We start from the raw sequence: 13,050 nt of genomic DNA, 5'->3' as shown, positions 1-13,050 counted from the left end.
TTTTGCCAGTTCCCTGCCAGAAAGAAGGAAAGTCTGGTTCCTCTTCCTGGCCCCGAAGAAGTGCTGCATGTGCGGACCATTCCTTGTCGTCTCCACGCTAATGCTCACTGTGAATTTCTGCAGGTTTCAAAGAATTGCCTGTAGCTAGACTTCGCAGGGCCTCTGGCCATGGAAATGCATTTGCCATGGAAAGTGCTCCGCAGGGAAAACTCTCGTACCTGCTGCACTGGGCTGAGTCCCAGGACCCATGTGCAGGATGGTTGCATGTCCTTACGGTGAGTGACCAAAACCAGGTCAGCTGAAGTGATGGGTTTGTCCAGCTTGGACAGCTGGTCCTTAGGAAATGAGCTGAAACCATGGGTAACAGGGACACGAGAGAGTTTTTGGTCTGTGACCTGATCACCTTCTCCCCTCTCCAGGGACTTTGATGACGGTGGAGCACGTGTTACTGCTCTGCAGTGTACTGGGTAGCTGATGCAGAGTAGTGCTTCAGAGTTAGTTAGCACACATGGGTGCAGGCTTTCTCATTCTCGGTGTCTGTTTTGTTGGCTGAAGGGACTTTTAGCAAAGATTGCAGCGTTTCCAATGTTGCACATCTAGGAAACTCTTTTTATAGTTATTTCCAGTTCCATTGTGATCTGTTGACTGACAGGAGACTTAAAACAGATGGGCTGAATATAGTGTTTTCTTCTGGATTTCAAAAGTATTATCTGTTGTTTGAGCAGTTATGATTAAGAAGCAGGTGATTCAAGAATGAAAATCCCTGGTGTAGCCAACATTTGGCTGTTTGTTTCTCTGGATTCTTTCCTGTGGTTACTCTCTTATATTTTAGAATTGTCATATACCTGCCACTGTGTTGTTGTTTTTAAAGATTATGTACTTGAGAGGCAGAGTTATAGATAGAGGGAGAGACACAGAGAATGGTCTTCCATCCACTGGTTCACTCCCCAGATGGCTGCAATGGCTGTAGCTGGGCCGTTCTGAAGCCAGAATTCAGGAGCTGCGGCTTGGTCTTCCACGCAGGTGCAGGGGCCCAAGCACTTGCGCCGTTCTCTGCTGCCTTCCCAGGCCCTCAGCAGCAAGCTGGATCGAAAGTTGAGCAGCTGGGACTCGAGCCAGCACCCTTACGGGATGCCAGCTCTACAGGCGAATGCTCCACCCACTACGCCACAGCACCGGCCCCTGCCGTGGTGATTTAAGAGGTTGTCAGGCATTCCTGAGTCCTGGAAGGCTTCCATGGCCAGGCCTCCATGGCTGGCCTCTGTGGTGCTGATGTGAGGTCTGCAGGAGGAGGAAGTGGTGCCACGGTGTGGACAGGAGTCGGGACTTTGCAGATGAGGACCTTGTGGTCATCTGCAGAGAACTTGGGTTGTGGTTTGATTTCTTCTTTAGCGATTGTTGTGCAGCCACGACTTTTCTGTTTGATGGAGTTTTTTGTTTTGTTAAGCTGAAAGCATCTTTGGGACATCTGAATCTGCTGAATGGGGAGACACTGCTTGTTGGGCGTAGCTGTTCAGGAAGAAGTATTTTGTTCGTCGTTCCTGGGCACCAGCGTGAATGGCCGGGGCCTGGATCTGCAAGTTTTGCTGGAGGGCAGCAGGTGTGCTCGTTCACATGTTGTAACAGGTCATGTGACCTTCAGAGCTTGACGTGCTGGGCATCTGCTCCCTACAGAGTGTTCGCTGACCACTGCTGCAGACGGCACTTCTAGCCTGCGTGAAATGTCTTTGTTGCTTCTAAGGTCCTGCTTTTGTTTGCTCAGGCACGTTGGCTGGTGGAAGTGCTTTCTGTCCCCTACTTCTAGACTGGACAGCCCTGTCAGCTCGTGCCCGAGTTTCTTGTCCTGTGCAGGCATTTTTTTCTACATAGTCCTTTGCAGGCAGCATGATTTTGAGATCCCCCAACTGTGCAATTGCTCATCTTTGTGAGTACCCCCACCCTATCCTGGAACATCCTGAAGGCACTGTGTGCATGGGGGCCTGTGAAGGAGAGCCGGGAGCCGGCAGGACACGCAGGAAGAAGCTGCAGCCAGAGTGTGTGCCTTTCTGAAACTCAGGGATTGTCGTGGGCTGGGCCTTGAGGGCCATTGGTGTATGTGATTGAGGCAGTTGCATTAAACTTGGGTGAGTCTTAATGATAAAGAAGTGTGCACTGTTTTACACCTGTAACAGATTCTATTTGTTTTCTTTCAGCATTGTAAAAAAGTGAAAAGTGTGGGACAAATAAAAGTAATTAATGCACTTCTGCTGTTATTTCATTTCATGCCCCTCAAATTTACGCTTGACTCATCGACCACTCTTGAGTCCAGCTGCTTTTACTACTGAGGGAGGGTGGGGTGAACATACTGAAAACCACATCAGTCAGGTCTTTGAATTTTGTTATTTCCTTCTTTTCATAGTCTTTCAAAGGCTAGGCATCCCCCCCCCCCCGTGTGTGTGTGTGTGTGTGTGTGTGTGCGCGCACGAGGGTGGCGTGGCGGGGGGTGGGGGCAGGTGCACTGTCCTTGTTCTCGAATGCAGCCTTCGGCTCTGAGTCATCACCGGTTACTGGATAAGGAAGGAACGATAGTTTTTTCTCAAGTGGATGGACATGCTGCATTTCCTCCCATTTTCCTTTCTGAAAGGTTTGAGAAAAACCCGTTGACAAAGCACAGGATTTGCTGTGTTCTTGGTCTGCGGGTCGGGGTGTTTGAGCACAGGAGAGCCTCCTCTGGTGTCCTTGCTGCGCAGAGTGGTGTTCTCCAGTAAAGAGCTGCTCGTGGTACAGGCAGCACCTTTTGCATTGTAACTCTGAGTTGTCAGTTTTGGGGCCCAGCTCTGAGTGTCACGTGTGCGTCTCAGGGAGGCTTCCCTGTTGAGAACACTCCCCCCTCATTTCCCATCTCCTGTTTGGTTTTCCTCCACCACATTTGTTATTATTTAAGACCATTTATTTTGTTATTTTGTTTATCTGTGTTACTCCTATAATGAGATGTCTGAAGGCAGGGGCTCCCATCTCTGATTGCTTCTGAGCCCTGAGAACTGCAAGGAGCAGCAGCGCCTGGTGTGTGAGAGGAACAGCAACGTCAGGGGGAGTCTATATCGTGTGTAGGATGAGAGCAAGTCAGTTTTTATTGTTTTAAAAATTGTTTATTTTCATTTTATTTGTAGAGCAGAGAGACACAGAGAGGCAAGAAGAGACGGAGAGATCTTCTATCTACCAATTCACTCCCCAAATGCCCACAGTGGTAGAGGCTGGGCCAGGCTGAAGCCAGGAGCCCAGAACTTGATCCAGGTTTATCATGCCAGTACTGGGTGGCAGGGACCCAAGTAGTTGAGCAGTCATCTGCTGCTTTTATGAGTTGGTAAGAGCAGGAAGTTTGAGTTGGAAGTAGAGCTAAGACTTGAACCCAGACACTTTGATGTGGGATACAGATGTCCCAAGTGGTGTCTTTTAACCCTTGCTTGTACTAAGTGGCCCAGGTAAACTTTTTTTTTAATTTATTTTTTTTATTTTTTAGACAGTGAGAGAGAGACAGAGAGAAAGGTCTTCCGTTGAGAAAGGTCTTCCTTCTGTTGGTTCACCCCCTAAATGGCCGCTACGGCCGATGCGCTGTGCCGATCCAAAGCCAGGAGCCAGGTGCTTCCTTCTGGTCTCCCATGTGGGTGCAGGGCCCAGGCACTTGGGCCATCCTCCACTGCCCTCCCGGGCCACAGCAGAGAGCTGGACTGGAAGAGAAGCAACCGGGACAGAATCCGGCACCCCGACCGGGAGTAGAACCCTGGGGTGCCGGCGCAGCAGGCAGAGGATTAGCCAAGTGAGCCGTGGCGCTGGCCCCAGGTAAACTTTTAAAATTTGAGGTCATTAGCAGATCATCTTTCGATGTGGGGGAAGTGCACATGCACAGTTATCAGGCTGGGTTTGAATCTGGGCTCTCCCACTTCTTGTCCTTGGTATTACATAATGTAATATTGGAAACCCAGCTCCATTTTTTCACCAGTGCAGATGTTACCGTTTATGAGACAAAATACAGTCTCAGATGGAAAACTGAGACTGATGGCTTACTGCTTCCTGGTGTCAGCACTGCAAAGCCTAGCGGTCACCTGAACGTAGAAGACTACTTCTGGAACCTTCTGGTTATTACTTTGATTGATTTTGACAGATATTCTTTTCAGCCACTGTGTCTTCTGTGTGACAGTGACCGGGCCCTTTGGCCAGTGCAGGAAGACAGACACTTTGTCCTCTCTCTTTAATCCTTGTATTAGAGCGACATGGATGGTGCTGGCTTTGAAACGCAGTTAGTCGAGTTCATAATTTCAGATAGTTGTGATGGCACCAGCCGTAGTGCTAGCTGAGTATCACCAGTCCCTCTTCTGGTGTAGCAGGAGCTGTACAGGTAAGCTAGCATCATGGGTCTTGTTTCTGGCAAGTCACGGATCGTCGGGGGCTGCTGTCAGTGACCTGTCTGTAGAGTTCCCTGGAGCTCCTGGGTGACCAAGTGTTAACTTCTGTGTTGGTTTCACTAATAGCCCTTGTACCTGTGATGGTGGCAGAGGTGCAGAAGTTGGTGAGGGCTGTCAGTGCTTTGTCCCAGGCAAGTCTGAACAGGACCTGGAAAGCTGATTAAAATGCTAATGAGCACAGTGAAGTTAATCGTAAAGTAAAAGATTTTTAACACATTGAGAAAGTTCTCCAGCCCTCAATCTGTTTTTCTTTTTAACTTTTGCCCACTGCTCCAGTCTGATGGGCTTGAAATCTACTTTATCTTTCTTTAAAAATAGTTGTTATTGCTGCAATTCTTAAGCTTCTTTTCAGGGTGGGTTTCTGCAGATGCCTTTTAACTCCTGGGGCGTGAAGTCGTTAAGTGAAGGCGGGCAGGAAGGGAAGGGTGGAGGAGCAGGCCTGGAGCTGCTTGGGGATGGGCATGGAGGTGACTCCATCTCCTGGGGACCCACCTGCCTGGCAGTGCCTGCTGCCCTCTGAGGCCTGTGGCTGGTCACAGCTGATTGGGTTGAGGGTTTGTAGGCTCTTTCTCCTGAGTGTGGGAGCTGCCTTGCTCTGTGAGGATCTCGGGACCGCGAGGCTGCAGCGTAGCTCATGTTATCCGTGGACCCTGACAGGTGCCTTTTCTTCAAGACGTTTGCAGTGGTAATCCCCGGGTTGTGTTGTCAGGACCTCGTCCGTTTTGTGCTTGTCCTTGCCATTTCTGTACTGCTGCCGCTCTGGCCGGGCAGGATGTGCCTTCACTTCTCTGGGAAGGGTAAGAAACTGCCTGGATCAGCCGGGAATGCCACCACTGGGTCTACTTGGGGCCGGTGCGGACGGCGTGAGCTTTGTGCAAGCTACAGCAGCCTGGAAGTGGTGGCCTCGCTTCCCCCAGATACACCCCTGGCAGCGAGTGTTCTGTAGGCCTTCTGCATGGGTTGTCATGAGACTCCGCCGAGTGAGAGTAGTAAGCGGGATCCCACTGTTGCCGCGGAGCAGGGTGCCGGCTTCTGGTTCTCAGGGCAGGCTGTGTGGCCACAGAGGGCTCCTGAGTGAGCCGGGCCAGCCTCCAGGGAAGCAGCCTGTTGTGTGGTTGGGAATGGGTAAAGGTGTGCCTAAGGATACGCACAGTGGCGTGGCTTTGGTAGCTCCTTCTGACATAAGCGTTGGTCGCTGGGGTTCCTTCTGCAGCAGGGAAGCGTTTTACCCTCTAATATTTCCTCCCACCTCAGTGCCTGGAGCCTGGAGCCTGGAGCCTGGAGCCTGGAGCCTGGAGCCTGGCATCCAGGGACTTCTGAAGCCTTGGAACTTCCTTTCTTCCCAAGCCTCCAAGAACGCTGGGAGCACGGATTGTACTCACGGAGCCGTGCCTGGCTCCTAGGACTTTGGGTGGTTTTTATGCTTTTTTGGTGACAACTTTTAATTCTCATTTTTTACATTTCTGTTTCAGTGTTTCGGGACATGAAACTTAATCCACAACAAGCTCCACTATATGTGAGTAAATCGTGACATTTCTTTTAATTTTGTACTTACCAGTATTGTCACAATAAACTTGGCTTGTGATAGGAATTGTCAGGAAATTGTAACCATGTACATGTGTACTTATTGATGAAATTTGCCTCAGAAATCGAGGTTAATTTGGTGAATACTAAATAACGTAAGCAGAGAGCACATAATGCATGTCATGTAGGACTTGGTGGGTGGGGGCTTCAGGATCCCCACTGTGAGGGCCAGTTCCCTGGGCAGCCACTAGGTGGTGACCTGCCGCTGGCGGGAGGACTGCCCAGGCAGCGCCTGCGTGGAGGAGGTGGCAGGAATGGGCCTGGGGCAGGACCAGGAGTGGGTGCATCTGTGTGGTGAGACGCACCTGTTTTGGAGGCACTGCTGGATGCTGGGCTTCTGGGGCCTGGAGAGGGTGAGGGCAGGCTTTGGAAAACCAGGAACTTGCGGTTGGGGTTCATGTGCTCAGGACTTGTGCAAGACAAAAGGCAGGTGACCGAGGTGGTAGGCAGGAGTGGGGAGCTGGGCGTGTACCCCAGGTGTGGGGCAGTCCTGGTGTGTGTGTTGAGGCTGTGGCTCACTTCCCATGTTCGCTTTAACCACAGTGTATAAAAACAGCCACCTTTGCAACATGGTAACTTCTGCCTAGCTGATGGTTATGTTGGATGCTTCATGTGCTTATTTTCTTCCCAAACTACTTGCAGATAATTTATATCCAGCAGTGGGTTTGCACATGCACGAAGTGCCTTGGCTATTTTTAAAATAGCCTTATTAGGGTGTAATTTAAATACTGTAAACTTCTGCCTCCAGAGAGTGTGATGGGTTTTTAGTAGCTGTGCAGTCATCATTGTCTGACTTGAGAACACTTTTTCACCCTACAAACGCGTAGTCTCCATGCCTCCCAGCTACTGGCACCACTGCCTACTTTGTACCTTTACCGCTTTACTTGTTCTGGAAGTTCCACTGTATAGATTCAGCGTGCAGCCTTCTGTGACTGGCTTCTTTCACTTAGTCTCGTGTTTCCAAGGTCCCTCCACTGTAGAGCATGTGTCAGTATCTTGTTCCTTTCTACTGAAGAATGTGATATTCCTGTGAGTGGATATACATTTTATCATCCATGCATCAGTTGATGAGTAGGTTGTCCCCATTTTTGGTTATTATGAATGATGATACTGTGAACACCAAGGTGTGTGTGTGTGCGTGCTGGCATCCCATAGGGGTGCCCGTTCATGTCCTGGCTGCTCCTTTTCTGATCCAGCTCTCTGCTTGGGATCCAGACAGACCTCTTAGGAATTCTGGCTTTATCCTAATGTGCATCTGCTGGCCTTGGTGACCCGGCTCCTTAGGTAGATTGAATGTGTGGGTTGTGGACTGCTGATGTGAGGAAAGAGAATTTTTGTCCTTCTTGGTCATCTTTGAGATTCATCTGTTAGATGAACATGAATATTCTTGAGGGACGTTTTGGCAGATTTGTGTCTCACTCGTCAGAGGACAGTGTGACAAGAAACTACTGCTTTGTTAGGTTCTTGGTGGCAGAATCACTGTTTGGGAGGACCAGCGTCCTTTGCGGGTGCGCTGCTGTGAGGCAGTGATGAAGTGACGGAGTGAGTGTGGGGTCATCAGGGCTCACCTTCTGCTCGGTGACTGCTGCGTCCCCTGTGGCCTCTCGAGAACAGGCAGCTCGTGCTGCATAGCACCCAGAGCACACGCGCACCTGCTGTCACTGGGCTGTCACGGCACAGCCGCATTCTTTCCCTCCTCAACACAAGGAATCAAAAGCTCAGGATGGCTCATTCTCTGACCGGCTCTACTATTCAGCCCAGGTATTGTGGCGGTGGGCCGACAGCAAGTCTGAGAGTAGGCCTCAGACCTCCCCCACGGCAGAGGGCTCCGGCACCGGCCCCCAGGCAGGGCTGCTGAAGACGCCAGGTGGGTTCCCACTCAGCCCTTCAGCGGTCACTCCTGCGCACTGAGGCCCCCAGCAGAGTCCAGGGGATGGGTGCAGGGGGCGTCTGGACAGCTGAGCACATCTGGAGGGTTCTGCAGAGAGCCTGGGAGCCCGTGCTCCTCCCGCTCCCTGCACCCTCCCCTGCCTGCCCCCTCTGGGACAGCTTGTGTCTGCACGTCTCCCTGAGGTCTGTGAGCAAATTCTGGGTCCCGAGAGGAAGCTATGGGAACCCCAGTTCATAGCCTGGGGCTTGTGTCAGGCCTCTGAAGTGGGGTCAGTCTCCAGGAGTGAGCCTGCAGCCTGAGGGGTCTGACGCTGTCTGCCTGGCCCTCCACATTGATGTCAGAAAATGAACTTTATTCTGAGAGTATTGTAGGAGGAACCGAGTCAGAGTTGGTGTGACCACTCTGTCCTAAGGAATGGCCAAGGTGAGGCTTTACCCAGAAATGCGACTCTCAAATCCATGTTCTTCTTTTGTATTCCAAGCTACTAACACTGGGTTCACAGCTGTTCTAGCAACACACAAATCTCACACACATAGCATGGTAAAGGCTTGCACAAATAAAGCCAGTCTTACAAGTTACCTGTTTAATTTTTCATTTTGTGTTTTAAAAGTTTAGACATTGTATCTAGAATGAGTTCTGATCGATAGAAGTTAAATGAGGGCAACTTGTTTCTTTTAACATTTACTCATGTGCTTATCACTCTCAGTATTTTTTATATATATATATATATTTTTTTTTTTTCCTTTTCATTGTGAAGAAAGCTTCAGATCGCACAGGCCACATCCCCTAATGTTTTCAGCAGGCACTTCCTCAGAACCGAAGCATCTGCATCCTGGCCACAGTGCAGCTTCCAGAAGCAGGCACTGCAATCTGTCATGGCCCCAGCCCGCATCTACGTTTCTCTGGTTCCTCCAGTCGAGTGCTCATGCAGGACTCTCTCTGTGCCTCCCCAGGCCAGGGCTGAATCTAGGGTACACCTGCATTTACCTTGCTGCATCAGTGCCTCTGCGTTTGTCTTTCATGACAGATGATGTTTCTGAAGAGTTCTTCCATGGCAGTTTGGGTTCCTAGGTCTTCTCATGGTCTCGAGAGTAGTGCTGAGTCCGTGTGCCCTTGATCAGTCTCATCAGGACACGTGATTCATTCTTATTTGGAGCTTGGTTAAGGTGCGTTGAATTGTGATTTTCAGGCTCCAGAGGAATGGGCGTGAGCGGTGCCTGTTCCCCTCTAGCTGTGCCTCATTTGGAAGGGCTGTTTGCGTGATGGTTTCCCTAACATGGGGTGCCCTGTTCTCTGCAGTGTGGACCCTTGAGTGTAGCTGAAGAGCATGTTGTGAGGAACCCGCTGCCTGAGGTTTGAACAGAGCACGTCTGTGCCTTGGTCTACCAACCATATGGAACGTACGGGACACTCAAGTGAGCAAAGGGCAGTGTCACTACGACTATTAAGTGTCAGTGCAACCCCTTCTTCTGGATAGAACAGGGGCCTTTCTGGAAGCTGCTCTGTGTTTCCCGGGTTTCACGTTAGTTCTCCTGTGTGGCCCTGAGTAGTGAGCGGTGCCATCTTTATGACGAAGTTGTCATGCATGAGGAAATCAGAGTTGTGAGGAAATCCTCCAGTCTCTGTGAGACGTGCCTTAGTGTGCCTGAGACAGGTTTATTCCAGAAACGCATTCTGGGATGTCACCTGCTTACCTTGTTGGAAAGCACTGTCTTCGCCCTTGTGAGGTTGATGAAATGGGCCACTTGCCTGCAGCAAACCCTGTGCCTGTGAACACAGGGCCTGTGTCCTTCAGCTCTTAGTGCTTCTTACCAGCAAGGTGGGAAGTGGGTAAGGGAGGAGAGGTGTCGCCGATAACAGAAAAAGCCAAACACTTAAAGAAAAGATGGGTGTTTATGTAAGAAACACCCCTGCCCCATACCCACTGAGCCACTAGTGTGCCTAGCAACCCAGAACCTGGACCCTAGCAGCAGTAAACAGAACCTCCCCCAGGCTAACAGCTGAAAAGGAAGCAAGATTGTCAGACTTCCATGGAGGAGGAGGAGAAGGAGGAGGAATGCCTCTTGTCCTGCTTCCCAGACCCTGGCTGATGCTCTACAGGGTACAAGAGAGTAAACATCAAAAAACAGGAGGCCTGGATGATGAATTGTCTAATTTAGATGCCAGGAAAAGTCCCTCCCTCCATCCCCCGATTCACACTGAGTGAATGTCCACACGCGGCTCCACATAATGGGGGTGGACTTTGTGGGCACACATTCAGTGAGTCATAGGGACCATGGGTTTTATGGTGGCGTGGTCCAGTGTTGTGGGGAAGTGGGGAAACCCAGCTGCATAGCGACCGAGGGTTTGCCTGCGAGCCCCCCAGGAGGCTGGGTCTGGTCAGGAAGCAGAGTCCTGCTGACAGTTGTGCAGGATGTGTGTTGTGTGTTGCTAGGAACCTAAGCCTCCAAGTACATGCAGAGAGAAGTCCTGGGGTTGGACTGGGATAGATGCACGAAGTAGGAGGGAAGAAATGGAGCGGCGGAAGCCTGGAAGAGGAAAGAACCTTGGCCGCAGCGCTGAGCTGTGTTCTTGGAGAAGTGAGCAGGTAAGGGCAGAATATCTGAATGAGCTGTGGGCACATGGGGGAGTAGTGTGCAGCCCTTGTTTGTGAAAGAAACAGGCCAAAGGAAATGTGTATTGTAACTCTTGACCCAGGGAAGTCAGTAATAGATCTCAGTAAAGCACGTGGTCAGACATGAGGGGGCTTTAAAAAGTTTGTGGAAAATGAAATCAAAGATAAGTTTATTTTAGTGCAACAATTTCAAAACCCATGCATACAAGCAGTCTTCAAAAAAGGGAGGGGCTGGTGCTGTGGCATAGCTGGTAAAATTGCTGTCTGCGTACCAACATCCCATAAGCTCCACTGCCAATCCAGCTCCCTGCTTATGGTCTGGGAGAGTAGCAGTGGATGGCCTAAATGCTTGGACCCCTGCACCTGCGTGGGAGACCTGGCAGAAGCTCCTGGCTCCTGGCTCCTGGCTCCTGGCTTTGGTTCAGCCCAGCTCTGGCAGTTGTGGCCATTTGGGGACTGAACCAGTGGATGGAAGACCTCTCTGTGTCTCTGCTTCTCTCTCTCACTCTCTATCTCACTCTCTCACTCTAACTCTGCCTTTCAAATAAATAAGTAAATCTTTTTTTTTTTTTAAAAAGTTTATGGGAAATGCAAATTATGAGAAGACTATGCATGGATTTTGATTTTCTTTGCTTTGTTTCTTTGCACCAGATAAAATTATCTTTTACTGGAATTTTCTCAAGTGATCTACTGGCCTTGGACCAGTAAGCATGTGACCAAGGCCCTGGAGCTGTGAAGGGCTTCCTCCTGTGTAAGGTGCAGCTCCTGCTGTTCTTGGCCTTGTTGTGTGCTAGCAGGATGTTCCTGGCAGGCTTCCATTGTGTTCCAGTGGGCACTGGATGCTGGGTTCATTTCAGGAGCAGCGGCAGCTCCAGAGTGGATGGCTGTGCCCAGCACACACGGGCTGGCTGACATGACTGGAATGATCTGCCTTTCTCAGACTGAATTGTAAACTTGCTTTTTTTGTTTGTGTCTCAGAGTTGTCCTCTGTTGAAAAAACTCTGGGTTTCAGAAAAGCCAAAAGGCATTTCTCCCTCCAAATTAAGTAGTTTCTGAAGTATTTTGAGAATTTAAAATATTTAAAAATTATTTAATTTTCTGAGCTACTCAGAAGTGAGATGCAAACTCTGCCTCAAGATGATATGCGGGGACCGGCGCCGTGGCTCACTAGGCTAATCCTCTGCCTTGTGGCGCCGGCACACCGGGTTCTAGTCCCGGTCGGGGCGCCGGATTCTGTCCCGGTTGCCCCTCTTCCAGGCCAGCTCTCTGCTGTGGCCCGGAGTGCAGTGGAGGATGGCCCAAGTGCTTGGGCCCTGCACCCCATGGGAGACCAGGAGAAGTACCTGGCTGCTGCCATCGGATCAGCGCGGTGTGCCGGCTGCAGCGCGCCTGCCGCGGTGGCCATTGGAGGGTGAACCAACGGCAAAGGAAGACCTTCCTCTCTGCTGTCTCTCTCTCTCACGGTCCACTCTGCCTGTCAAAAAAAAAAAAAGATATGCGGGATGATCGGCATTACCTGCCATGGGTCTGGGGGAAAACCCACATTTGTGAGGTTTGCAGGGGGAAGATTCATTCCAGTTACAAAATGACCTCCAGGAGCCTAGCAGGCCTGTGATGCTGTTTGCTTGTGTACCAAATGCTGTTTTTTTTTTTTTTTTTTGAACAGGCAGAGTTAGACAGTGAGAGAGAGAGACAGAGAGAAAGGTCTTCCCTCCGCTGGTTCACCCCCCAGGTGGCTGCCACGGCCAGTGCGCTGCGCTGTGCCGATCCGAAGCCAGGAGCCAGGTGCTTCTTCTGGTTTCCCATGTGGGTGCAGGTCCCGAGGACTTGGGTCATCCTCCACTGCCCTCCCGGGCCACAGCAGAGAGCTGGACTGGAAGAGGAGCAAATGAGACAGAACCGGCGCCCCAACCGGGACTAGAACCCGGGGTACCGGTGCTGCAGGTGGAGGATTAGCCTAGTGAGCTGCGGCGCCGGCCCATTTGCTGTTTTGTAACTGCGTGTAGCTGGAGGAGTGGGAGGACAGTCAGATGTCATGAAAAGGCTGTGTGGTGCTGGGTGCCTTTCTTGTGTAAAACGTGCAAATCCAGCGTGCTCTGAGGAATTCAGGCGTTTGTTGTGAGGCTGTCATTCTGTTTTCCCCATGGAAGGGCATGTGTTACCGTTGAGAAGCTGTTCTTGGCAGGTCTCTGTGGTCATGGCCAGATTGAAACCTTACAAGGGCACTGAGGTCGGCTTAGTATTTCCACTCCCAGACAGGGCGAGGGCTCCGCGGGGACGCGTCCTGCTCCCCAGACCCCGGCTGATGCTCTGTAGGGCAGAGAGTACACATCAAGAAATGGGAGGCCTGGACCAATCATATGCCAGGAAAAGTCCCTCCCTCCGCCCCCCGATTCACACTGAGTGAGTGTCCACACGCGGCTGCACTCGTGGGGGTGTGTGCATTCTCTGGAGCCCTGGGAGGAAGGGAGGTGTGGAGAGCACAGGCAGTGCCCCTGTGTTTGGGAGGAGGGAAACTC

At 51.0% G+C, this 13,050-nt stretch overlaps 1 protein-coding gene across 23 annotated transcripts in view; it reads left to right on the top strand.

Moving 5' to 3' along the window:
* AKAP13 (A-kinase anchoring protein 13) overlaps window positions 1-13,050 on the top strand; it is a 311,707-nt gene that overhangs the window by 75,999 nt on the left and 222,658 nt on the right. For all 23 annotated transcript variants that reach the window (XR_016218636.1, XR_016218637.1, XM_089311068.1 and 20 more), the window contains exon 2: window positions 5,915-5,958. Coding sequence is in view for 20 of the 23 variants with exons in the window: in XM_089311068.1 (XP_089167194.1) it covers window positions 5,926-5,958 (33 nt within the window). In the remaining 3 variants the exon portion in view is untranslated. The remainder of the gene's footprint in view (window positions 1-5,914; window positions 5,959-13,050) is intronic.

This window comes from Oryctolagus cuniculus, chromosome 12 (assembly GCF_051225735.1).
Source record: "Oryctolagus cuniculus isolate XC-2025 breed Fujian yellow rabbit chromosome 12, ASM5122573v1, whole genome shotgun sequence".
Taxonomy (NCBI): domain Eukaryota; kingdom Metazoa; phylum Chordata; class Mammalia; order Lagomorpha; family Leporidae; genus Oryctolagus; species Oryctolagus cuniculus.
This window is presented reverse-complemented; position numbering and strand designations above follow the sequence as displayed.